This window comes from Saimiri boliviensis, chromosome 7 (genome assembly GCF_048565385.1).
Source record: "Saimiri boliviensis isolate mSaiBol1 chromosome 7, mSaiBol1.pri, whole genome shotgun sequence".
NCBI lineage: Eukaryota > Metazoa > Chordata > Mammalia > Primates > Cebidae > Saimiri > Saimiri boliviensis.
Window position 1 is genome coordinate 27940863 of NC_133455.1, and position 25943 is coordinate 27966805.

The window sequence follows — 25943 nt, forward strand, 5'->3', positions numbered from 1 at the left end:
TCTGTTTATTTTTAGAGCATGACCTCTCAATGGCAAAGTATAGCAGGCTGCCTAAGAAAAAGGAGAATGAGAAGGTAAGAGGAATACTTTACGTGCTGGTTTTCTCTTCATTTACATAAAGGCCTTCCATGTCTTCCTCTTGTGAATTTATGGCATAAAGGGGTATCATTTTTTTTTTTTTTTTTTTTTACTGTACGTGGACTTTAAAATTATTCATTTTAAATCTCATAAGTAGACCTCCACTTTTCTATTCTGTCTTTTCAAACTGGTTTATTAAACACCCGCTTAGAGCCATTGTAAGATTGTGGTCACACAGGGGTTTTAACTTTAGCCTGCTGCCATGCCTGACTCATTTATCACCCAGATCACTTGAACTCCTTACCCCTGGTGTTGACTCTGATTCTTTAACCCATACTTTTTAGGACTTCTGCTACTATAGATAATATGAACTATTTTCATGCATATAACTTTTTATTTTTTATTTATTTATTTATTTTTTGAGCTAGAGTCCTACTCTGTCACCCAGGCTGGAGTGCAGTGGCACGGTCTCTGCTTACTGCAACCTCTGCCTCCAGGGTTCAAGTGATTCTCCTGCCTCACCTTCCCAAGTAGCTGGGATTACAGGCACCTGCCACCATACCAGGCTAATTTGTATTTTTAGTAGAGAGGGGGTTTCACCATGTTGGCCAGGCTGGTTTCGAACTCCTAACCTCATGATCCACCCACCTCGGCCTCCCAAAGTGCTGGGATTATAGGCGTGAGCCACTGCACCCGGCCACAACTTTTTACTTCTGTTACATGATTTCCTTGGGCTAAATTATTTCCTTGGCATACAGTCTTATGAGTGAACTACAATGTCTGTGGCCTTCTTCAGTGCATGCTGCTATATTGTTTTCCTAAAGGACCGCAGGACTTTGCACTGTTACCAGGAGAATACTGGCTTCACTGCACCCTCACGAGCACTGAGATGCTGTTACTTGCATATTTTTAATTTGGATTTTTTAAAGTTGAAATGCAGCCTTATCTGTGTTTTATTATATTTGTCACAAAAATGGTTATAATGCATAAACACACGTTTTGAATTGCACGCTTTTACAGAATTGTCTTGTCATGTCATGGAAAGTTTTCCTTTCCCCTTTAACCAGGTGAAGACCGAAGTTGGAAAAGAGGTGGCCGCGGCCCGGCGGAAGCAGCACCTCTCCTCCCTTCAGTACTACTGTGCCCTCAATGCGCTGCAGTACAGAAAGCGGATGGCCATGATGGAGCCCATGATAGGCTTTGCCCACGGACAGGTAGGGGAGTCCCTTCCCTGAGGGCTGAAACCTAAGCCTGCTGTGGCTTTCTGCTGACAGAGCACTCAGAAGAAACTGAAGCTTCATCGTAGAAAGAATTGCAAATGCCCAACCTCCCTGGCAACTCTGTGGGATTCAGCACTTGGAGAGCACCCAGTCTAGCAGGGCCATCATCAGCTGGACATGCACTGGCCTCAAGTCGGACCATACATTCAGGAAATGATGGCCTGGGGTCAAGCCTCTCTTGGGCAGGAGCCTGTGTGGCCCCTTTTTCTAATCCAGATGAAAGTCAGGCTGGGGGCAGTTTTCCCAGAGGCGACTGCTGCAGGTTTGGGATAGCTTGCCTGCCACCTAGGATTCCCTTCCCTCCTTGCTGCTCTGTAGTAAGGCCCACCTCTGCTGGCTTCTCAGGCCACCTCTCCTAGGTGATCCCCAGCACCTTGGCATCTGGGCATGGGGAAATGTTGCCAGTGCTTTATGAGGTCTTCTGTATTTACTGGGTCTCTGTCCTCCACTTTAATGATTAATATTTGTCTTAAGAGAAGCTTTACTTTAAGGATGGGGACTTGACTATGGTGGCACCATTGAGGTGGGGAAAAAAGTGACCGTGAGTGTAAAAGTGACTGTGAGTGTGAGGCCGATAGCACCACCCCCTCACTTCTACCCTCTCCTGCTTTGCCCCATTTATGTTGACTCCAAAGTCACCCTTTGGCCCGTGAGAAAGGCACCCAGGAATCTTCTCTCAGTGGACAATCTAGGAAGAGAAAAGGATGTGAGGAAACAAAATGTTGATTAGAAAAAGTCTCCAACTTAAAAATACCCGATATATGAACATCTAATACTTCTATAATACATTTTTAAGGCACATATAGTAAAACAATGAAACATATCTCACATCAATGTCATTCGACAAAAAGGGGAATGAGAGAGGAGCTCTAACCCATTTCCTGTTTAGAGAAAAAAGTACATCTCACTGCCAGCACAGTACTCTCAGGGCAAACAAGAAATGGGCTGGGAAAATATCTGAGCTCAATTCTTTTTTCATAATGTAGTTTTTAGGTTGTTGAATGGTGAGTTCATAAAGTCAGCCTGTGCCTTTGGAAGTATATTTAAAAAGAGCAATAGAGTCTTTCTGTGTCACCGGAGTGAAGTAGCACTGGCCAGCTGTGGGCGTCAGTCTTCAGCAGACCTTGGGAGCCGTCCAGGTGCTAGTGATGGGCCCTTGTACACACAGGTGTGCAATCACTCACACTGTTGCCATCCCCTCTCCTGCAGGGGTATCGCAGCTGATGGACAGCCTAGCTACGTTAGAGAATGCTGGGGCTCTCTTTGTTCTTTTAGTTAACATTTCCTGTCCTGTGTGCCCTCCCTGGATTGGCCCCATCCCTCTGGGACTGTAACCTTGCTCAGTCAGACGCCCAGGGTCAGGAAGGGTCTCAGATCCAGTGTCTTGGAAGGATGAGTAGCTGCGGTCCAGATTGGTCAGTGCTGTAGCACTTGCTTGGTTAGAGGGTGTCCTGCAAGGCCTATAGGACAAGCTTGATAACAGCTGGTTTCATTCTTGTTCATGGCCAAGGACTTCCTCACTGTTCCCAGCCTGGACTCTCTAAGTGAGTGCTGCTGACCACAGAGGGCGAAGAGGAGCTGTGGGTGCCATAGCACACATGCAGCCTGGGCCTGGGGGAACAGCGGGGCACACCATCAGTATTAGGTGGCAGGAGCATCAGTGTTGAGAGCTGAGAATGGCATCTTTCATTTTTCATACACAGATTTCAAGACACAAGACCAAGTAGGCCCTTTCCCTATGGATTTTTTTAAATGCAGATGAAAACAATAGCTCCTTCTCCTAGATGAGTTTGTTGACTGGCACCATGGAGTCATCTTTTGGATGATTCAGAAGCATTAGCTCTCCTCCTGCCTCATCCGACCTTGGCAATCAGGGCTTATTGAGCACCGGCCTCTGTGAGCTGTTGGTTCTGTGAACATAGCACTTCCTGCTGCTCACTAAGGCACATGTGGTGGAGACTCGCCAGGCTTCTCGGCACCACCTACCTTTGTGGAGGTGCGGGGACTCCATTCCTGCCTTCTCCAGCCCTTGTCAAACTGGTTTTCGATGAAGTCATGATTCAGTTCAATGTCCCTACAAATTGAGGTTCTGTAATCTGCGTGCAGGTTTTTGAGAACAGAACAGTGACCTCCAGTGTCATATTGACAGGGGACAGGCTGTCATGCAGCTGTAGAGCCAGTGTCTTGTCCTTCCGTTCATCCATTTGCCCACTGTTCTTAGGGATTATGTGAGCCCCTGGCCTAAGGAGCTTACAGAATAATAGAGGAGCTAAGACATGACCTAGGAGTCTAAATTCCAAAGGAGTTCTGGGAGGGGAAGGAGAGAGAGGCCACCATGATATGGTGCCGTTAGAAATGCCGAGTAGTGATTTAACAGATTAGTGATATTAAATGATTAATACTCATTTTGATATTTAACATTCCAGGGGTTCCAAATGACATTTCCAGTGTCAATCTCTGTATGATTCAAAGATCATGGGGCCAGAACATCCCCCTGCATGTATCACCTGGGTTAGGATGACCAAAATCATCCGTGTTTAACTTGTGATAACTAAGCATATTGGAACACTTGCTCTCCCAGGGTGGGGAACAGAGGCAAGGCCCTCAGAACTATGCTGAGAAAACCTGCTAGCCTCCTCTGGGTCAGAGGTCGATTTTGGTGCCCACCATGCCAGGAAAGGTGGGCTTTCAGGTCAGAGAGATGAGCAGGGTTAATGTGAGAGAATACCCATGGTCACACTGAATGTTTTCTTTTTTCATCACTGAGGCTTGCAACTGTTACTGTTACCTCTCAATCATCAGACATACTACAATGGAGCAGTTTATTTAATGGCCAGATTTTTAAAAGTCATGCCCATAGAAGGATGGAAGCTTGAGATATTCCGGTTGGGATGCAGATGTCAGTAACGCACAGAAATGTTCTTCCTCTCTCCCATACCCCTGCCCTTTGGGGTTTGTCAGGGACCCAGACTTTCCGGGAAGTGAATATTAGACAGGAGTCACAGGGCGTAAGGAATCCCTTCCATTGGCACCCAAAAGCCAGCAGCGGTTTCATTTTCAAAGTGCTTAGTGCTCAGGTGTCCTAGCAGCACTCTCCCCTGGGCAGAGAAAGCACCTGTCATAGAACATTGCACATGGGGGAGGATGGGCCTCACTGTGGAGCACCCACCTGGTGCCTGGTACCTGGTGCCTCCTATACATACAGTAATCCTCTTGATTGTGATGTCAGGGCAGGAAGTTTTCCTTCTGTAGCATCTCAACCAAGCTGCAGCCAGGTCGCCATCCATATATCCAGCCTGTGTTCTGAGTTGCCCGTGGCTCAGTGAGCGGGCTGGCGCGGGGGGGAATCTTCTCACTGGGGGTGTCTGTGGGGTGGGGAAACTTCTCATACTGTGCTACAGGAAGTGCTTGTCGGTTTCTTGCTGGTACTGAGCTGAATAAGACCTAATCCTTGCACTCAAGAAACTTTCTAGAATTCATACAAGAAAAAAGCTGCTGCTGCTGCTAATATCAAAAATAATTATCACTAGGAGTTACTGAAACACTTGGTATGTACCAGGCGCTTAACTTACATTATTCCTGATATTTGCAGCCATTCAATAAGATAGCTCGGCTTCCCCGTTCCCATTTCATGAATGCACTTGCAACTCGGCCATGGCTCTCAGCCAACACTCTGGAGACTCAGTGGAGATGCCGCCAGTGCTGCGTGCGAGGCAGGCCAGTCAGCTGCGACGGCTACCATCACACTGCCTGTCTCACCTTCAGTGAGTTCGCTGATCACTTCCCTGGATGATTTTCAGAATATCATAATTATATCTTTCAGATTAACTTCTTTAAGAAGGGAGCGGAGATGTTTTCCAAACGCATGGACAGCTTTTTATCCTCTGTTGCAGACATGGTTCAAAGGTAATGCTGCACTCCAGCTGGGTCTTGTGTGCCTCTTGCCTTTCCTGCTGATATGCCATCTCTGGGAGGTCATGGGGAAGGTTTTGACTGTCAAAACTAACTTGTGAAGTCTAATTGCAGTTTCTTGCCTTTTACTTTATTTGGTTACTAGCCCCTTGGAATGTTAGGAGGAAGTAGATGAGAGCCTGTTAAATGGTCGCTTTATAAAAGTATCCTCTCCCTCATCTTTCACTGTCTCTTTCTCATCCTACTTTAACTCTCAGACTTCCTCAGCCTTCTTTGTTCTGGAAGAACCATCTTTGCCTCAATTTTTTTCACGCATCTAATTATTTTATTAACAGGTGGCACAACATTCGTGCCCATGCGTGTGAAACGCCACGCTTCCTCTTTCTGCAGATCCTCGAGCCTGTGTCTTCCCTTCTTGTCACCATTTCCATGAGCTGTTATTACACCAACCCAAGCACAGCCCCAGCCATCCCAAGAGAACCACAACCCGGGCGCTCAAGTCAGAGTCTGTGTCCAGGCTATATGGCCTTCTCTGTGCAGGCTGGGCCAGTTCTACGAGTCACCCCCTCTCTGTCTGACAAGTTGTATTTAGCTGCAGGGGTGACAGGCAGCTGGTGGGGTTTCCAAACTGAACCTTGCAGCACTTCGTTCAGATAGCTAAAGCACTGTTTGAACGCTACTTTTCCGGTAATTGTTCATTTCATGTTGGTGAGTAAGTATGACTGCTCTTCTCCAAACCAGGGCGGGTAGTCTTGCTGCCACATTGCTATGCATTAGCAGCCAGCCCGCCCAGGAAGGCTCAGAGCAGGATCTGGTGGCGGCACTGAAACTGTGCAGCCCTCCCTGGGAGATGGAGGCTGCAAGTGCTCTGTGCTTTCAAGGTGCGGGCAGACTCAGAACCCAGTGGTAGGAATCCAGACAGCACGGCATGGTTTCTAGCCACCCCGCAGAGCTATCTTTATTCCCTAACCCTATAGTCATACAGTTCTATCTTTCTGCAGCTCTTACCTACCTACCTGCCTGTCTATGAAACATGCTTTTTTTAGTTCTATGTTTGAAGAGAACCAATGGAAAGTTAGTTTCATCCCTGTTCCTTTGGTTCCTGGGAACCTTGGATGGGCTCCCAGTGTTTGAGCCTGAGTCTTTCTGCGGCCCAGGAGGGGAAGGCAAGGCAGCTGCTTAAAATCTCTTGGAGTTATATATAAGATGCCACCTTGGTGCATGTGAGTGTCTTTCTGGAGACAGGATCTTTCTCTTGTTCACATCTTCAAAGAGGTTTCTCGCCCATAAAAGCTGACCCTAAGCTCTTGACAGACTCTTGGTCCCTCTTCCTTCTTCCCCCCTCCCCCTTTCTCCTCCCGCCTCCTGTGTGCTGAGCTTGGTCTCCCGTTCCATTCTCTCAGCCAGGGCAGTGACAAGCAGTTTAAGCTAATAAGGTTTGTCCTCCAGCTTGCCTGTCCTACGGCCACCAGTGGTAGAGTCCCACATCGTCCTGGTCAAATGTCAGAAAAGCCAAAATTAGATTGACACTCTTGTCAAGCTGCATTAAAGAATAGGAGCAGTGGCTCACACCTGTGATCCCAACACTTTGGGAGGCCAAGATGGATGAGTCACTTGAGGCCGGGAGTTTAAGACCAGCCTGGCCATTATGATGAAACCCCTTCTCTACTAAAAGTACAAACATTAGCTGAGCATGGTGGCAAATGCCTGTAATCCCAGCTGTTTGGGAGGCTGAGGCATGGGAATCACATGAACCTGGGAGGTGGAGGTTGCCGTGAGCCAGGATTGTACCACTGCACTCCAGCCTGGGTGGCAGAGTGAGACTCACCAAAAAAAAAAAAAAAAAAAAAAAGGAGGGGGCGTATGGAATGTCCAAGCCCAAGGTTGCTTAACTACAGAAGACAGAATCCTGAAGTGCTCCCATGGAGAAACACTGGCCCCCTATTTGCTTCTGTGATTGTCATAACTCCTGTGACACAGTGCAGAAGCGGAACACCTCCTCCGAATTGTGCTTTCTCAGACAATGGGCCCTGCTGGGCAGATTGTGTTCAGGATTTTGTAAGTAAGACTGTCACTACTGGGTGGTGTGGCCTGGTGAGGCCTAGCTTTGTGGGGGAAAAGGGAAGCCACCGTGTCCACACCTCAGCACATACGTCCATGAAAGTCAGGGGCTAATGTCCCAGAGCCAGGCCATCTGCCCACGTCCCCATGTGTGGGCAGCCCTTGGCCTGCTAGCCAGTGCAGCCTCAGGGAAGATCTGTGGCTGATAAAGGAAAAGCACTGCCCATGGCTTTGTTGCTGCATCTCAGTACCACTTCCTGGTTATTTTCCTGTCTCCACCAACCCTGCCTATACCAAGAGCAGGGGAGGCATGGCTGCCATTTCATTACTTCCTTTATGGAACTTGCTTAGGCTGCCTGTGTGTGCAGCCCTGGAGGATGGGCTCGTCAAAGTTTTTCTCCAAAAGTTGGCATCAGCGGTGCTGAGCATGGATACCTCTGTCAGCAGCAAAACTGTTTAGCTGGGTTCAAGCACAGTTCAATGGCATCCCTTGTGTTTTGTTTTAAAACAGCAGTCATATAAACTCATTTAGTACTGCAAAGTTCAGTCCCTGTGATCTGTAGTTTTCAGGGCCCGAGGGTAGAGGGTTGTGGCCCTGTGGGAGGCTGGCAGCTCCATCTGTAAGGCTGGATGCTTTGCGGGGGTGGAGTGATGGCTGCCAGCGGCTTCTTAGTAGTGCTGGGTTGGCCAGCAATGAGTAACTGACCCAACACCTTCTGTCTTAAGCATTCAGGTAGAACTGGAAGCCGAGGCGGAAAAGATGCGGGTGTCTCAGCAAGAGTTACTTTCTGTGGATGAATCTGTTTACACTCCAGACTCTGATGTGGCTGAACCACAGATCAACAGGAACCTCATCCAGAAGGCCGGTTATCTTAATCTTAGAAAGTAAGAATGCCACCGTCTGCCTTTTTCTGAAATCAGTTTTCCCTAAGAAGTGGCTGAAAAGCAGTCTTACATGCCCCATTAAAGTCGAAGGGAGGTGGGCGGGCGAGACTGGGAAGAACTCTCATCACAGCAGCCCTCCTACTTGCAAGCAGGAAACCTTTGGGGCCCCGGTGCCAACTGCACTAAGAGGTGGGGCTGGAAGCGAATCCGGTAAGAGCCGGTGCTGTGGCCTCTGGAACACTGTGGCCACATGTAAAGAGACCACTCTTAACTGTTGTCCTGGACCACTGACAGTTTTTAGCCCCTTATGTACTTCCCCCACGCTGGCTGGCAGATGAGAGCCATGTGCTGGGGACCTACCTGAGACGCCAGAGGCAGGGTCAGCAGTTCGATTCATACAGATTGAGTCACACATTTACCACTCAGGTCTTTTAAGTGTCCATTTCGAATGAAAGGGACGGTCAGGTTTAAGGGCTTCTGTGAGCGCAGAGGATGTTGTCATGGTGTGTTGTGAAAAGCACTGACTTTGGAATCAGATACTCCAGCTGGGCCGAGCCTTGTTCTCTTCATCTGTAAAATGGAGCTGATGACTGCATCTACTTTATGAAGTCAGAAAGATTGAATGCAGTCATCCCTACTAGACAGTGAGCGCTCAGATGTCAGCTGTTGCCATTTTGGGAAATTAGGGCAGGAAACCCAGTGCCTTTGCACATAGTTGCTATGCAGTAAATACTGAGCCAAGTAAATGTATTTGATATCCCTCAGCGGAGGGTCTCTGGAGAGGAACTGCCAGCTGTTAACAAGCTGGAGCACCTCTAGGGTCTGTGAACTTGTGACAATCACAAGCTCAATGTCCCCTGTAGTTCTGCAGGTGTAGAAAACCCACCAGCTTCTGACGTTATTTGCCAGGAACTAGATGTTCCTTTTGTACGCAGCCCACAAAACAAGAATGACCTCCAGCTGGAGCAAAACCCAATCTGTTGAGAACCTCCTGGGACTGTGGTGTGGGTGCTATGGGCCAAGGCAACCCTGACTACATTCAGAGCAGCCCAGCCCCATGTCTCAGAGAAATGATCCTCCAGGTGTTTCGTTCTTACTGGTGACAGACTCATTCTAGTTCCAGATCCTGGTTTAACAGTCGGCCCTGGGACTGCTGTCTCCCTTGGAAGCAGAGCCCATGATGTCCCGGATCATTCCAGCTAAATTGTACCCTTCTGCTGCACTTTCCACTTGAATGGGCAGTTTTGCTTTAACAGTATAAAGAAACACATTATTTCTAAAATGCCACCAGTTCCCATAACGAGGTAGCAAGACTTGGAGGTACTTTCTGGTACTAATGGGCTTTTTAAAACGCAACCCACAGCAAAACGGGGCTGGTCACCACTACCTGGGAGAGGCTTTACTTCTTCACCCAAGGCGGGAATCTCATGTGTCAGCCCAGGGGAGCCGTGGCTGGAGGTTTGATCCAGGACCTGGACAATTGCTCAGTGATGGCTGTGGATTGCGAAGATCGGCGCTACTGCTTCCAGATCACCACGCCCAATGGAAAGTCGTAGGTCTCACACATTTTATTTGCGAGGAGAACAAGTGTAGTGATTCCACCCCGGCCAAGGGCCTCCTACCTCATTCCTGTGTGCCAGCCCTCCATGGGAGAGGCCCCGATCCGGGTATTGTTGACCTTTCAGGAGGATGACTTTATGCTCTCTTTAAACAAGCCCACGTGACCCATATGGGATCCAGCCCGCCTTATCCCATATTGGGGTAAGTGAGGGCTTGTCTGTAGCTTTGGAGAAGAGATGACCTACATGTGAGACAGCTACAGAAGTAGTGCTTGCTAGCATAGATTCTGAGAGAGAGAGAGAAGGCTGTGGCTACTCCTAGCCTGTTGTAAAGAAGCATGTGTTTTTTGAATTGTGGCAGGGAGGGCAACTGTATTACGGTAAGGACAACCTCCCTGAGAAGGCCATTTTTCCAGCAGAAGCAGGAGATGTGAACAGTGCACTCCACTGCAGCAGTATTGGCTGCCATTCCATTCCCACATGCCCTGTGTACCCAAGGGGCCCCAAAGAGGTGATACTTAACAATCCGCAGCCTCGTGGTCATTCACAGTAGATCCCATCCCAGTAGGATCCCCTCTCGGAGTAGTGGTTTTCAGACTGTGCTCCAAGGAGTTCAGAGTCCCATGGAGGGGCTTCAGGGTTCACCTGCCTGGGGATAGGAATGGCCCTGCCCTTCCATCAGAGATGCTCTTCTCACACTGCTTTCTATTATGATTTGATCTGAACAGCAGGGGTAGGGGTGAGGACAGCACTGGGATGGTGTGAATGTCTCTCCTCCCAGCTTGGCAGAGCAGCTTTAGACCTCATCCCTCCTGCTTTGGCGATGGGAAATGACTTGGGAATGGAGATTCCTGGATGCTCGTAATGGTCCTTTGCAGTTCCCCCCTTTGGGCCTTGCTTTCCTCAGATATAAAATAGGGGTAAGATCTATGTTACCCCATCTGCCACAGATGGGAAGAACAAAGGAACTGGCAGATACAGAGTCTCTTTAAAGAGTTAAAGCCTCCACATAGGTAGGGCAGTATTACCGTTACCTTATTCACCGGCCTCCATACGCAGACTTTTCAGTTCTGGAAAAGGAGTGAGTCGGCTGCCAAGCCCTTCTGCGGGCATGGTTAGAGGAGTGGCTGGGCGTGGAGTCCTGGTCATCTTGGATCATTAGAGGAGGTCAGCAGAGGGATCTCAGTGTAGAATCGCAGATGAGCTAGAAGATCTGAGTCCCACCTTCTCATTTCATAGAAGAAAATGCTGAGGCCCAGGGAAAGGGCAGTGTTTGTCGAAGATCACATAGTGAATTAGGGCAGAGTTAGACCTACAACCCCATTTCCTTTTTTCTTTTCTTTCTTTTTTTTTTTTTTTTTCTTTTGAGACAGGGTGTTGCTCTATCACCCAGGCTGGAGTACGGTGGCACTGTCACCACTCAACTGCAGCCTCAACCTCCCAGGCTCAGTTGATCCTCCCACTTCAGCCTCCCTAGTAGCTAGGACTACAGGCACACCACACCACTCCCAGCTAATTTTTGTATTTTTTGCAGAGATGGGGTTTTGCCACGTTGCCCAGGCTGGTCTCGAACTCCTAGCCTCACGCCATCCTCTTGCGTCGCCCTTCCAAAGTGCTGGGACTGCAGGCGGGAGCGACTGCACCTGGCCCTGGAGCCTAATTTTCTTTCCTCATTTTTATCATGCTGCCTTCGAGGCCCTTTTCTGCCCACACACCAGCTAAGTTCAGTTTATGTAGAATAATCCCCAGTCACCAAGATGGGGAAGCACTTAATTACTTAGATGCTTTTGTTTCAGGGGAATAATCCTCCAGGCTGAGAGCAGAAAGGAAAATGAAGAGGTAAAGATTTTGTTTGTTGTACCTCTTTCCTAGTGCAGTGGGTGACTTTGGGATTCAGTGTTCTTTTCTAATGTCCTCTGCAGTGGATATGTGCAATAAACAACATCTCCAGACAGATCTACCTGACCGACAACCCGGAGGTAATTAACAGCTGCCTGCATCTCAGCCCTTTTCTCAACCTGGAAGGTAAGCGGCCACCTCCTGGGACTGAGTGTGTCTTCCTGTGGATTTTCAGGCAGTCGCGATCAAGTTGAACCAGACCGCTCTTCAAGCAGTGACTCCCATTACAAGTTTCGGAAAAAAACAAGAAAGCCCATGCCCCAGGTAACTGAAGGACAAAGGAAAACTAGCTTTTGTGGAGCCATATTATGGATTAGGAATATGAAATGAGTTGTTATTTAATCCACACAAACCCAAGGCATGTTGTTCCGCCTGTTTAACCGAAGCAGTAACGATGGCTGGGAGAGGTTAAATGACCTGCCCGTGTTCACACCACGTGTGAGTGGCAGAGCCAGGAGTCAAGCCTGTCTGATGCCAGCATCCCTGTCCCTCCCACTGGGCCCTGCCACTGCCGTCCAGGCAAACAGGACTCGCGTGGAGCTCCTGCTAGTCAGGAATTCTCCCCACATTTTCTTTTTTTTTTTTTTTGAGACAGAGTTTCGCTCTTGTTACCCAGGCTGGAGTGCAATGCAATGGCGCGATCTCGGCTCACCGCAACCTCCGCCTCCTGGGTTCAGGCAATTCTCCTGCCTCAGCCTCCTAAGCTGGAATTACAGGCACGTGCCACCATGCCCAGCTAATTTTTTGTATTTTTAGTAGAGACGGGGTTTCACTATGTTGACCTGGATGGTCTCGATCTCTCGACCTCGTGATCCACCCAGCTCTGCCTCCCAAAGTGCTGGGATTACAGGCTTGAGCCACCGCGCCCGGCCTTCTCACATTTTCTATCACATCAACAAAGTAATGGAACCAGAGCAAAAAAATTTTTTTAAATAAGGAAGAAAAATCACCTTTTATGTATCCATGTTACACCGCCCAGGCCTTATGTGAACATAGTTTTATGTGTACATTTATTTTGTATTTTCACATGTTGTTTTTTACTATTTCTACATTTTTCAGAATTGTTTCTTTGAGTAACTACGCCCTATTCCGCCATTTATTAACCATTGAATATTTAGGTTACCTCCCCTGCGTTTACTGTTATCGTTTACAGCAAACATTTTCATGCATGCGGCTTTCCTCGTTTTGAATAATGCTTTAGGATTTATTCCAGGAATTTTACCTTTTGTCTTAATGTGAGTTTCCATCCAGTTAAATAGTAGAGGGCTATATTTTCATACTAATGGAAGCCTGGCATTAAAGGATAAATTAAAAGTATGCCTGTATTTGGTGTTCATCTTTTAGTGGCATGGTAGAAAGAACCCCATTACATTTTCTACAAATATTTAATGACCCCAGAAGGAAGTAATTAGAAAACTCAGTGGCTAAGTAACTTCCCAGGATCTGTGCAGTGCGGAGCCAGTGTTCACACGCCGGGCACCGGGTACATGAGAAGGAATGGAAGAAGGTAAGGACAGAAAATAGGTTTGAGTCTGACTGGAAAGGCCTGGGTGCCCTGCGTAGGGAGTTACAGGCAGTGGAGCAAAATGGACGGTTTTGGAAAACGGGCACCAGTCAGAACCAGGTGAGGAGACTGTTCTGCAGCAGCTGGTAGGGTAAATTGGATACGGGTTGTGGGAAGAACAGGGGAGTACAAGATCCAGCAGGATGCTGATGTAGCAGTAGCTGTGAAGCAGAGTGTGAGAACTTGAACAAACGTTTAAAAAAAAAGGTGAGAAAGAGGCAACAAGTCTGGGAAACATTTCAGCACCGTAATGTAAGGATTCATAGTTTATACAAGTCATATCCTTTGTTAAATGAACACTAGGAAAACACTCTGAAAAGAAGTGGAACTGAAGATCCTGTTAGTGAAGGTTAATCCTGTAGCTTTCTCCTGGGTAAATGTATCTGTCTTCTCTTTGTAAAGTTACAGAAATGTCTGATGCGCCCAGTGAGGGAACACTAGACCTGCAGTTGAGAGACATGGGTTCTAATGCTAGCTCTGCCTCATGTTAGATGCGGCTGGATGTCCCTGAGTAAGTCAGGAAATGCTCTGGGCCTTCATCTTCTCAGCCTATAACATACAAGGAACTAGCTGACCTCCTAGGATCCTTACAGCTCTGATATGCCATCTTTCAAGGGTGTTGACATATAGTTTAAGAGGATTAGGAATTAGAAGGTATGATAGGTTTCCTAAAAAGACAATTTGCAGCCAATATTTAAGTTTTCAGTAACTGATTTTTTTCTCCCCTATTCTAGAATAAGCAAATCACATTCTTAGACCAAAAGGACCCCACAGAAGGGACACAGAAGACTCCCTGGGAAAAAAAAAAAATGACACTAGCCAGCCAGCTGAATTAGCCCAGAGATTGGATGGGTGACAGATGTGGCTGACAGAAGTGGCTGCCAGATGGCCCCGGAGCTGTTGGGGGAGGGATAGTATCTCTCTTAGGGTCACCCTACTAAGAATAAAGCAATGTTTTGATGACAGTGGGGGAAAGAATCAGAGAAATTGTGTTCTTGGGAACAAACTGCCATTTACTTCTAAGCAAATACCATGTGTGGCCTTCCCTCATTCTGCAGTTACTATACAGGCATTGATCGACTTACGACCTATGCAACTTACGATCATTCGACTTTACGACCACAATCGCTAGCCACGACTGCTCCGCATCTGGCAGCGCAAACGTTGTCCAGCTGGGCGTACGACAGTGCGGACCAGCTTCTGGCAGCACTACCATCTCCGCGTGCACCATTTCAACTGTACATACAGCCTACTCAACTTACGACCAAATCGTGTTATGACCGTTCGCGGTCCCCACTGTGGTCGTAAGTCGAGCACTAGCTGTATATCTACTGTTCATTCATTTATCCAGCTACTCAACAAATATTTGAGTTGCCCAGGCCTGGCCTAGGTAAGGAAACAGAGAGATTACTGGGGAGAAAAGGCAGAAGGTAAGCACGTACTGAATTAAAACAGGCGAAGAAGCACTGTGACGTTAAGGAGATGAGGTGCTGTCACGGAAGCGTGAAAAAGAGACCCGTGCAGGGCCTGGCTGTGAAGATAATATTCAAACTGCAAATTAAAAGATAAGACGTGGCCACTCTTGCAAAGAGCCAGGGGGATTCTTGGTAGCAACTGTGGAGGTAACAGGACAGAGAAGAGCTTAGCGTAGTGTGTCTAAGGAACTGAAAGGAGGCAGTGTAACAGGACAGTGTAGGCAGAGGGAGATCATGGGGCAGGATGAGTGGGGGTGCGAGGGAGGCAGGGGCCGATCATAAAGAGGCATGGGGGGAGCTGTGGAAGGGCCCTCCGATGGGGACAGAGATACCCACCTTTCCATTTTTCAAAGTTAGCTCTGGCTGCTCTGTAGAACACAGAACAGAGCAAGTCAGTAGCCAGTGAGGATGCGTCTCAGCAGCCCAAGAGAAGATCATGGTACTTTAGACCAGGATCATGGCAGAAATGAAAAGCAGATGGATTTGGACTTACTCTGGAGGTAAAACCTATGGACTTTTGACGGATAAGTGTAGAAGGAAAGGACAGATCAAAGGATAACTCCAGTCAGGGCTGAACACATGGGCAAATGGCAAATGGTGTTTTTTAAAGAGAGGAGGCGTTCAGTTTTGGACATGTTAAGCATGAGAGGCCTGTGAAATATCCCAGATGAGTTGTCAAGCAGTCAACTGATGATACCGGTCTGGAGTGCAAAGAAAACGTCTGGGCTGGGTGTATGAATTGGGGACTCATTAGCAATGAACAGCAGTGAATGAGGTCTTCTAGGGAAAGGCAGGAGAGGGAGGGGAAAGCAGAGCCTACAACAGAATCCTCAAGAATTCGAGCATTTAGGGTAGAAAAGAAGCCTGCAAAAGACATTGAGAAGGAACATCAAGAAAGGTAGGAAACTCTAAAATGTGGTACCAGTAGAAACCAAGAGAGGAGTTCAAGGAGAGATCAGCTACGTTAGATGCTTTAAGAAGTCAATTACAATGACTGCAAAGTGTCCATTAGAGCTAGTGACATGGAGATCACAGGTGAAACTGAACATCATTTCTCTCCTGTGTTCAAAGAGTCTTTGGTGGCTCCCTATACTGTTGAGTCAAGTTCAGATCCTCCCTGACGGTATAAGGGCTCCACCCTATCTTGATTGTGTTATCTTCCCTTTGACTCTCTGGGGAGCCAAAATCTTGGACTCACTTTCTCCCCTTTAAGCTTTTACTCATACCTTTTTCCAGGACTTACCATTTATTATATTATAACCCTCTCTTAAAGACAGGGTCAAATAGCAGATGTGACTCTCCCATTTAGGGTTACTGAAGCAGTGTGACATCCTTGGGATGCACTTGACTGGCAGCGAGGAGACCCCTGTTTTTAATCTGGCTCACCCACCAGGTAACTGAGTGCCTTCAAAACTTCTGTTTTTCCAGAGGCCTCAGTTTCCCTTTCTGTTAACAATGGAGGTTAATAATGGAGGTCAAACCAAGTGGTCTCCAAGGGCTTGCCTTGCAGTGACCATCTACAAGCCTATGTACCGTGTTTCAATCCACATTCCAGTCAGGATAATAATTTGTCAAGTGGCTGTTGTAGTTTGATATACTACATTCAGTTAATGACATGTTTGAGAAACAGGAAAATACTGACATATCAAATGAGCAAAAAGGTCACTGAGACCTTTTTATGGTCCAGGCAATGAAATCAAACTACATGGCTATTCTTTGCCGGTCAAAGGAGTTTACAGCCTGGCAGAGGAGAAAATACTTTTAAAATGTTGAAAAGTTAAGTTACAGTATTCTGAGACTGGAAGAGAAGAACATGTTGGTGCCTGGTTAATCTCTCCACAGAGAGCACAGTGCTTGATGGGCCACGATGTCAGCAGTGAGTGTTGGCAACATTGTGAAGTTCAGGAGGCACACAGGGCTGCAAGACTGGGCCTGTGACTAACTGAGAAGAATCACAGAAGTTCAGAGGAGGGAGCAGGGTGCAGGCTGGCCTAGTGGATGAGGAAGAATTTGAGCTGGGGTGGGAGAGTTGGGTGAACAGCAGCATTGGGATGAAGATGGAAATGAGGAAAAGCAATATGGTACATGTAGTACAGCTCTCATGGCGGGTGCATTAAAGAAGTGGAAAGGGAGGCTTTTGGGAAATTATAGCCAGATTGTGATTAAATGCCAAGCCAGGACCTTTGGTTCATTCAGCTAACATTTTTGAGTGCCTACTGTGTGCCAGGAATACATATGACATACCTATAGCATAGGCCTTCCAAAACCTGCCTCATAGAAGGATACCAACAAAAAAACGGTAGCACAGTGCACGATGCTGTGCAGCAGAGAGAGCTGCTGGAAATGGTGCAATCTGAAGGTTTTTAGCCAAAGATATGAAGGAAGTTTGAAGAAGATTACTTGTATAATGGATTAAGGGATTGACTTAAATCTTTTCGCCTTGTATTTTCATTTGTAAAAGTCACCTTAGTCTTCAACAAGTATTCACTTGATTCTAAAAGCGTAAGGTTAAGGGAACTGATTTTTTTCTCCTTCAGCCAGAACCTGAAAAATTCAGAGATAGAAAATGAAAATGAGAAGATTGTTCCCAAAGCAACAGCCAGTATACCTGAAGCAGAGGAGCTGATCGCACCTGGAACGCCAATTCAATTTGATATTGTGCTTCCTGCTACGGAATTCCTTGATCAGAACAGAGGGAGCAGGTATGGGCTAGGAGAGGTTATCTCTGGGAGAATTTAAGGTCTCTTTTGTCCCCATCCAGCACCAAAGACTTGCTTGCTATTCTGACTTCCAGTCCAATTGTGTTAAGTGCCCTTCTAGCTGCAGCTCTCATGTTGTTTAACTCTGGCTCTTCCCCTAGGCGTACCAACCCTTTTGGTGAGACTGAGGATGAATCTTTTCCAGAAGCAGAAGGTAAGTGACTAGTTTGGTATGCTTATTCTTTCCCCTGCACAAAATGATAAGAGCCATTGAAATAAGATGTGAAATCATGTTTTAGAGAGCTACGACTTGGAATATGAATTGAAGATTTGTTGTTCTCTCTAAAAGTTTAGTAAGATATCTGCAACGGAGGCAGGTCTTGAATAAAACTGAGGAGTAGCTGAAAGACCACCCACAGCTATTTCACCGTTAGCTATAGCCTTTTCATAGCATGGCCTTTTTGTAGCATAAAAATATTGTGAAATCTGAATCTGGTGTCACATTCGAATGCAGTCTTGGTGAATTGGAAATACGCTGTTTCATTTTAGAAAACCAAAAGCACAAATAACTAGTTCTTGAATTTGAAGATAACATAAATAAATGATATTTAGGTCTTTCAAATTCAAACTTTTGGTTTTTTTACATTCTTATAATGTACTCAAGAACATATCCAATAGCTAGATGTGCTGGCTCACGCCTGTAATCCCAGCACTTTTAGAGACTGAGGCAGGTGGATCACCTGAGCCCAGGAGTTCAAGACCAGCATGGGCAACACAGTGAGACCATATCTATACAAAAAAATAGTAATTAGCCAATTGTGGTGACGGGTGTCTGTAATCCTAGCTACTCAGGAGACTGAGACATGAGAATCTCTTGAACCCGGGAGGCGGAGGTTGCAGTGAGCCAAAAACATGACATTGTACTCCAGCCTAGGCAGCAGAGTAAGACCCTGTCTCAAGAAAGAAATCAAAAACCTTCTTTGATCTTCTAGTTAAGGTGGCTGGGAGTCAGTTTTGTCAAGTTCGGCACCACCGTCAGCAGCCAGTGCCGACTTCCAAACGTCACTGCCTTTCAGTGATGAAGTGATGAACCGCATGAGACCCAACATCAGATCTTATATCCTGCAAATAAATTTTCTGCTATAAGAGGACTTTATCAGTGAGCCACAGTAATGAATTTTCTATTGTCTAGTGAGCACTTTTTTCAGAGAAAAGGTATAGTGTAGTCACCTAGAGTCTCAGCATTAGGAGGATGTTCATCTGGTACCACCGTCATCTCACTTTATAGATGACGAAGAGCCTTTCTAGTCTAATGAAGTAGTTCCAAACTGACAAAATGTAGACAATAGAAAATGTGCAGCTTTGGCAATACTGGGCTTATAAAAATGGTATTGAGAAATTTTGGTAGAAAGTCCTCCAGAGAAAGCAGGCAGAACCAGCACATCTGACACTGGTGTGCAGATCAATAGCAGCAGGAAGTAAATGAGATCCTGAGGAGAAAATGCTGTCTTGCAGATTCTCTTTTGCAGCAGATGTTTATAGTTCGGTTTTTGGGATCAATGGCGGTTAAAACAGACAGCACTACTGAAGTGATTTATGAAGCAATGAGACAAGTATTGGCTGCTCGGGCTATTCATAACATCTTCCGCATGACAGAATCCCATCTGATGGTCACCAGTCAATCTTTGAGGTACATTAAGTTTTATGTTCAGACTTTCTTATGGCTTCAGCTAATTCCCCTTTTAGGGCTGATTCATCCATCTGAAGTGTTAGTGTTGGAATATTTGTTTGATTGGATTAAATGAAGAGACTGCTCTTGCTTTTGTACCCACCACTTTCTACATAAGATAGCCTGGAAAGCGCTCCTTTAGAGACAGGAACTCGTATCTCCAAAAATTCCGTGGGGAGTGAATACTGTTGTTCACAAAGACGCCATCACACTAGACTTATTCTCTCTATCTCAGAGCTTGAAAACAGGTTTCTGGTTTTTGTTTTTTCATTTCTGAGAGTACTGTTTATAAAAGTAACAGAAAAAGCTTAAAAATCTGCCTAAATAACTAGGCCATTATAGAGAGAGCAAGCCTACATGATTCAGGATCTGGGTTTCAGGTAATATGATCTGAGTTTCAGATAGGACTGAAGTCCTGGTTATGAACATGGGCAATACTGTAGCCACAGGTAGCATCTGCAGCATAACTAGCCTGAATTGAAATTTGTTTTCTGGGTTAAATACATACCAGATTTCTAAGATTTAGAATGTAAACCATCTGACTAATTTTTTAGGTTAGTCACATGTCTGGTAATATTTTAGATATGGTAGATTAAGTAAAATTAATTTCATCTTTTACTTTTCCCTTAATGTGGCTGCTGGAAAACTTCAATTACGTATAAGGCATCCATTATATTTCTAAAGGACAGCACTGCTTTTGAGCCAGAATGTCTGAGTTTATTCCTGGCTTTGGCATTTCTTAGCTGTGTGACCTTAAGCAGGTGTTTTAGCCTCTACCTCAGTTTCTTCAGCTACAAAATGAAAACAACTATTCACACCCTGTATTATCATGAGGAATAAATGTGTTAATATATGTAAAACATTTACAACTGACTGGCACATGAAAAGTGTTCAATGGACGTTATCTTCAGAAAAGGAAGTAGGACTATGGCAGAGATCAGGATATAGCTGCTGCTTCTGTTCATTAAGCCCATCCTTTTTATTTGTTATGAACCTGTGTGGGAATTAAGTTCTTATTAGTAAAACCTTATGTTTATTTAAAGCTTTTCCTTCAGTATGTCCTGGACCTTTTACAGAAATGGGTTCATGGTTCCTATAATCCTAACAGTCATGGAATATCACCAAAAAGATCAAAGGAAAATATATGTAAAAGTACTGTGAAAAACCACAGTGCATCAAAGTGAAAAGACAAGCTGCAGAATGGGGAAAGTATTCACAAATCTTATCTAATATGGATCCAGTACTCGAACCATACAAAGAACTCATAAAATTCAACAGAAAGACAACCCAGTTAAAAAAATGGACCAAGAACTTGAAATAGATATTCAAATGGCCAATAAGCACATGAAAAGCTGCTATGTGTCATTAGGGAAATGCAAAGCAAATCCAAAACGAGATATGCCACTCCACACCAATGTTATACACACACACACACACACACACACACACACACACACACACACACACACACACACTTTTAATGGAAAATAAGCTTCTAGCAAGGATGTGAAGAAACTGGAACCCCCTGCTGGTGAGAATATAAAATGGTTCAGCTGCTGTGAAAGAATAGTTTGGCAGGCTCCTGGGTAGTTCCCTAAAAGAATTAAAAACAGGTGTTCAAACAAAAACGTATACACAAATGTTCATAGCAGTCCTTTTCATGATATCCAAAAGGTGGAAATAATACAAATGCCCATCAGCAAATGAATGGATCAACAATATATGATAGAGTTGAGCATTCCAAATCTGGAAATCTCAAATGCTTCAAAATCTGAAACCTTTTCAGTGCCAACACGATGCTCAAAGGAGATGCTCATTGGAGCATTTTGGGTTTTGAGATGCTCATACTGGTAAACATGCAAATATTCTAAAATCTGGGGGGAAAAAAGCTGAAATCCAAAACAATTTTAGACACAGGATACTCAATCTGTATATACATATGATGGATTATTGTTTGGCCTTAAAAAGGAACAGAGGACTGATAACGTGCTACAACAGGGATGAATGATGAAAACACTGTGCTAAGTGAAAGAAGCCAGACACAAAAGGCAACATACTGTAGGATTCTGTTTATATGAAATATCCAGAATAGGCAAATCCATAGAGACAGAAGACAGACTAGAGATTGCCAGAGGGTGGGAAGAGGAATGAGTAACTGCTTAATGGGGATTGAGTTTCCTCTGGGATGATGAAAATGTCCTGGGACTAGATAGTAGTAATGGCTGCACAAAGTTATGAAGACACTAAACATCATTTATGGTAAATCTGATGCTATGCATATGTCACCACAGTAAACATAGCCCTGCAATGGAATAGGTTCTGATACCATATAGAAGTCACACAGAAAATCAGAAGATTTAAAAAGAGAAATTGATTCCCAGGGTAGATGGCCTAATAGGAACAGCTCTGGTCTGCAGCTCCCAGTGAGACCAAGGCAGGTCAGTGATTTCTGCATTTCCAACTGAGGTACCTGGCTCATCTCATTGGGACTGATTAAATAGTGAGTGCACCCCACACAGGGTGAGCAGAAACAGGGTGGGGTTTTGCCTCACCCGAGAAGCACAAGGGGTTGGAGAACTCCCTCCCCTAGCCAAGGGAAGCTATGAGTGAGGGATGGTGCTATCCGGCACAGATAACTATGCTTTACCCACTGTCTTCACAACCTGCAGACCAGGAGATTTCCTTGGTGCCTACACCACCAGGGCCCTGAGTTTCAAACACAAAACTGGGTGGCTGTTTGGGCAGAAACCAAGTTATCTATAGGAGTTTCTTTTCTACCCCAGTGACGCCTGGAATGCCAGCAAGATGGAAAGGGGGCTGAAGCCTGGGAGCCAGCTGGTCTGGCTCAGCATATCCCACCCCCATAGAGCCCAACAAGCTAAGATCCACTGGCTTGAAATTCTTGCTGCCAGCACAGCAGTCTGAAGTTGACCTGGGATGCTTGAGCTTGGTGGGTTGAGGGGTGTCTGCCATTACTGAAGCTTAAGTAGGCAGTTTTCCCCTCACAGCATAGACAAAACCACCTGGAAGTTTGGACTGTACTGAGCCTAACACAATGCCACAAAGCCACTGTAACCAGACTGCCTCTCTAGATTCCTCCTCTCTGGGCAGGGCATCTCTGAAAGAAAGGCAGCAGCCCCAGTCAGGGGCCTATAGATAAAACTCTCATCTCCCTGGGACAGACAGAGCACCTAGGGGAAGGGGCAGAATTTCAGCGGACTTAAATTGATGTCCCTGTCTGTTCTGAAGGGAGCAGCAGATCTCCTAGCACAGCGCTCAAGCTCTGCTAAAGTATGTAAGTGGAATCCACTTCAAGTGGGTCCCTGACCCTTGTGCCTCCTGACTGGGTGACACCTCCCAGCAGGGGTCAACAGACACCCATACAGAAGAGCTCCAGCTGGCATCAAGTGTGTGCCCCTCCAGCTGGCATCAAGTGTGTGTCCCACCTAGGGGAAGGAGCAGGCAGCAATCTTTGCTGTTCTGAAGCTTCCACTGGTGATACCTAGGCAAACAGGGTCTGGAGTGGACCTCAAGCAAACTCCAGCAGACCTGCAGAACAGGGATTTGACTGAAGAAAAACTTAACAAACAGAAAGCAGTGACATCAACATCAACCAAAAGGACCCTCACGCAAAACCCCATCCACAGGTCATTAGCATCTAAGATATAAGGTAGATAATCCACAAAGATGTGGAAAAACCAGCACAGAAATGCTTAAAATTTAACAGAATGCCTCTTCGCCTCCAAATGATCACAACTCCTCTCCAGCAAAGGCACAAAACTGGATGGAGAATGAGGCTGACGAACTGACAGAAGTAGGCTTCGAGAGGTGGGTGGTGACAAACTCCTCTGAGCTAAAGGAGCATATTCTAATCCAATGCAAGGAAGCTAAGAACCTTGAAAAAAAGAAGAATTGCTAACTAGAATAACCAGTCTAGAGAAGAACATAAATGACCTAATGGAGCTGAAAAACACAGCATGAGAACTTCATGAAGCATATACAAGTATCAATAGCCAAATCAGCCAAGCAGAAGAAAGGACATCAGAGATTGAAGATCAACTTAATGAAATAAAGTGTAAAGACAAGATGAGAGAAAAAAGAATAAAAAGGAACAAACAAACCCTCCAAGAAATATGGGACTATGTGAAAAGACCAAACCTATGTTTGATTGGTGTAACTGAAAGTAACAGGGAGAATGGAATCAAGTTGGAAAGCACTCTTCAGGATATTATCCAGCAGAACTTCTGCAGTCTAGCAGGACAGGCCAGCATTCAAATTCAAAAAATACAGAGAGCACCACTAAGATACTCCCCGAGAAAAGCAACCCCAAGACACATAATCATCAGATTCACCAGGGTTGAAATGAAGGAAAAAAGGTTAAGGGCACCCAGAGAGAAAGGTCAGGTGTACCTACAAAGGGAAGCCCATCAGACTAACAGTGGCTCTCTGAAGAAACCCTACAAGCCAGAAGAGAGTGGAGGCCAACATTCTTAAATAAAAGAATTTTCAACCCAGAATTTCATATCCAGCCAAACTAAGCTTCGTAAGTGAAGGAGAAATTAAATCCTTCACGGACAAGCAAATGCTGAGGAATTTTGTCACGACCAGGGATGCCTTACAAGAGCTCCTGAAAGAAGCACTAAATATGAAAAGGAAAAACCAGTACCAGCCACTGAAAAAACATACTGAAATGTAAAGACTGTCAATACTATGAAGAAATTGCATCAACTAATAGGCAAATAACTAGCTAGCATCATAATGACAGTATCAAATTAAGATATAACTATATTAACCTTAAATGTACACAGGCTAAATGCCCCAATTAAAAGACAAAGACTGGTAAACTGGATAAAGAGTCAAGACCCATTAGTGTGCTGTATTCGGAAGACCCATCTTGCATGCAAAAACACATATAGTCTCAAAGTAAAGGAATAGAGGAAGATTTACCAGGCAAATGGAAATCCCCCCCCCCCCGCCAAAAAAAAAAAAAAAAGCAAGGGTTGCAATCCTAGGCTCTGATAAAAAAGACTTTAAACCAACAAAGACCAAAAAAAGACAAAGAAGGGCATTATATAATGGCGAAGGGATCACTGCAACAAGAAGAACTAACTGTCTTAAATATACATGCACCCAATATAGTAGGATCCAGATTCGTAAAGCAAGTTCTTAAGAGACCTGCAAAGAGACTTAGACTCTCATACAGTAATAGTGAGAGACTTTAACACCCCACTGTCACTATGAGACGTATCAACGAGACAAAATTAACAAGGGTATTGAGGACTTGAGCTCGGCTCTGTACCAAGTGGACCTATTAGAACATCTACAGAACTCTCCACCCCAAATAAACAGAATATACATTCTTCTCAGCACCACACAGCACGTATTGTAAAACTGACCACATAATTGGAAGTAAGATACTCCTCAGCAAATGCAAATGAATGGAAATCATAACGAACAGTCTCTCAAACCACAGTGCAATCAAATTAGAACTCAGGATTAAGAAACTCACTCAAAACCGCACAACTACATGGAAACTGAACAACCTGCTCCTGAATGACTTCTGGATAAATAACAAAATTAAGGCAGAAATAATTAAGTTCTTTGAAACCAACGAGAACAAAGCATACCAGAATCTCTGGGACACATCTAAAGCAGTGTTTAGAGGGAAATTTATAACACTAAATGCCCACAGGATAAAGCAGCAAAGATATAAAAATGACACCCTAACATCACAATTAAAAGAGCTGGAGGGCTGGGTGCGGTGACTCACACCTGTAATGCTAGCACTTTGCGGGGCCAAGGTGGGTGGATCACCTCAGGTCAGGAATTCAAGACCAGCCTGGCGAACATGATGAAACCTCATCTCTATTAAAAATACGAAAAGTTAGCTGGGCTTGGTGGTGCCTGTAATCCCAGCTACTCAGGAGGCTGAAGCAGGAGAATCACTTGAACCCAAGAGATAGAGATTACAGTGAGCTGAGATTGCACCATTGCACTCCAGCCTGGGCAACAAGAGTGAAACTCTATCTCAAAAAAAAAAAAAATAAAGAACTAGAGAAGCAAGAGCAAACAAGTTCAAAAGCTAGCAGAAGACAAGAAATAACTAAGATCAGAGCAGAACTGAAGGAGATAGAGACACGAAAACCCCTTCAAAAACATTAATGAATCCAGGAGCTGGTTTTTTTGAAAAGATTAACAAACTAGATCACTAGCCAGACTAATAAAGAAAAGAGAAGAATCAAATAGACAAAATAAAAAATGATGAAGGGGATATCATCACTGATCCCACCGAAATACAAACTACCATCAGAGAATACTATAAACACCTCTACACAAATAAACTAGAAAATCTAGAAGGAATGGATAAATCCTGGACAAACACACCCTCCCAAGATTAAACTAGGAAGAAGTCAAATTCCTGAATAGACCAATAACAAAGTTCTGAAATTGAGGCAGTAATTAATAGCCTACCCACAAAAAACACCCCAGGACCAAATGGATTCACAGCCAAATTCTACCAGAGGTACAAAAAAGAGCTGGTACCATTCCTTCCAAAACTATTCCAAACAATAGAAAAAGAGGGACACCTCCCTAACTCATTTTATGAGTCCAGCATCATCCTGATAACAAAACCTGGCAGACAACAAAAAAAAGAAAATTTCAGGTCAATATCCATGATGATCATCAATGTAAAAAGCTCAATAAAATATTGGCAAATCAAATCCAGCAGCACATTAAAAAGCTTATCCACCACGATCAAATCGGCATCATTACTGTGATGCAAGGCGGGGTCAACATACAC

The 25943-nt window shown here is 45.2% G+C and overlaps 1 protein-coding gene across 2 annotated transcripts in view; it reads left to right on the plus strand.

The window, feature by feature from the left end:
• Positions 1-25943, plus strand: part of APPL2 (adaptor protein, phosphotyrosine interacting with PH domain and leucine zipper 2) — a 64634-nt gene that overhangs the window by 29814 nt on the left and 8877 nt on the right. For both annotated transcript variants that reach the window (XM_003929639.4, XM_010340242.3), the window contains exons 7-17: positions 16-74; positions 1146-1292; positions 5182-5264; positions 8058-8216; positions 9580-9768; positions 11572-11614; positions 11698-11754; positions 11850-11938; positions 17251-17415; positions 17574-17626; positions 18928-19102. In XM_003929639.4, the coding sequence (XP_003929688.1) occupies positions 16-74; positions 1146-1292; positions 5182-5264; positions 8058-8216; positions 9580-9768; positions 11572-11614; positions 11698-11754; positions 11850-11938; positions 17251-17415; positions 17574-17626; positions 18928-19102 (1219 nt within the window). The remainder of the gene's footprint in view (positions 1-15; positions 75-1145; positions 1293-5181; positions 5265-8057; positions 8217-9579; positions 9769-11571; positions 11615-11697; positions 11755-11849; positions 11939-17250; positions 17416-17573; positions 17627-18927; positions 19103-25943) is intronic.